Source organism: Emiliania huxleyi (genome assembly GCF_000372725.1).
Source record: "Emiliania huxleyi CCMP1516 unplaced genomic scaffold EMIHUscaffold_293, whole genome shotgun sequence".
Classification (NCBI taxonomy): Eukaryota; Haptophyta; order Isochrysidales; family Noelaerhabdaceae; genus Emiliania; species Emiliania huxleyi.
In genome coordinates, this window is record NW_005199828.1 from 35188 (window position 1) to 36427 (window position 1240).

The 1240-nt window shown below is 72.8% G+C and overlaps 1 protein-coding gene across 1 annotated transcript in view; it reads left to right on the forward strand.

The window, feature by feature from the left end:
- Window positions 1–703, forward strand: part of EMIHUDRAFT_116452 (hypothetical protein) — a gene marked incomplete at both ends in the record, with an annotated part of 1557 nt that extends 854 nt beyond the window's left edge. Inside the window, one exon of the mRNA XM_005775779.1 lies at window positions 98–703. Within this exon, the coding sequence (XP_005775836.1) occupies window positions 98–703 (606 nt within the window). The remainder of the gene's footprint in view (window positions 1–97) is intronic.
- Window positions 704–1240: the final 537 nt, after the last annotated feature.

The window sequence follows — 1240 nt, forward strand, 5'->3', positions numbered from 1 at the left end:
CGGGGGAGAGGGCGAGGGCGAGGGCGAGGGCGAGGGCGGCCATTGCTTCGGCGATGACGACTGCTTCGGCCACGACGACGTCGAGGACCCTGCCGAGGCGCCTCCGCCAAAGCCAATGGCCGAGATGACTGTGCGCGAGCTCATCTACGAGCGGAAGCAGGGCGTGCCGACTGAGGCGGCGAGGGAGCGCGCCGAGCGGCGGAAGCAAGGCTTGCCCCTCGACGCGCCGCTTGGTCAACGGCCGCAGTCTGGCGGCGGCGCAGCGGGCGGCGGCGGCGGCGAGGGGCGTGGCGGGGAGCGAGGCGGCGGCGGCGGCGGCGGCGGCGGCGGTGGCGACGACGACGACGGGCCGCCGCTCACGTTGTGGGAGGAGGAGCGGATGCGGCGCGAGGACGAGGAGGAGGCGCTCCATGGCCCACGGTTGGCGGGCGACGGCGACGAGGGGGGCGCGGAGGGCGCGTTTGCACCGCAGCTGCGGTTCGACGAGGATGGCAACATGGTGGTGGACGAGTCGTCGCTGTCGGTGACGGCGGGGCGCGCGACGCGGCTGCAGCACACGGGGCAGGTGGAGGACGCCGAGCGCCTCGGCGTCACCTCCTCCTCCTACCTCAGCCGCGCGCCGTCGACGTCCTGGTCCGCGGCCGACACGGCCGCCTTCTACGAGGCGCTGCGCGGCCGGCGGCACAGCGGTGAACCATGGTGAGCTGTTGAGCGTGGAGTCGCCGGAGACTAGGCGCTGCGCGTGCACGGCACCGACTTCACGCTCATCGCGTCGCTCTTTCCGCACCGCGAGCGGCGGCAAATCAAGAACAAGTTCAAGCGCGAGGCGTCGATCTCCCTACACCTCCCCATATCTCCCCATATCTCCCCATATCTCCCGATATCAGCCCCATATCTCGCTTCCGTCGAGTTGGACGAGGCGTCGATTTGCGCGGCCCGAGATTACCCGAGATTGTCCGAGATGATCCGAGATCATCCGAGAGTGTCCGCAGGAGCGCGACCAGCCCGAGGCGATCGAGGCGCTGCTCGCCACGCCGGGCGCAGTCACGCACGAGCAGCTGCAGGCGATGCTCGCGCCGAAGGCGCCGCCGCCGCTGCCGCCCCCTCGTGCGGCCCGAGGGCGCGCCGCCGGAAGGGGAGCAAGAGGGCGCGGCAGGGCGGCCGCCGCCGCACTCCCGCCCCCTGGATCGCCTCGCACTATCGCCCTCGCACCCGCCGCCGCGCCACCGGCCGCCGCCGC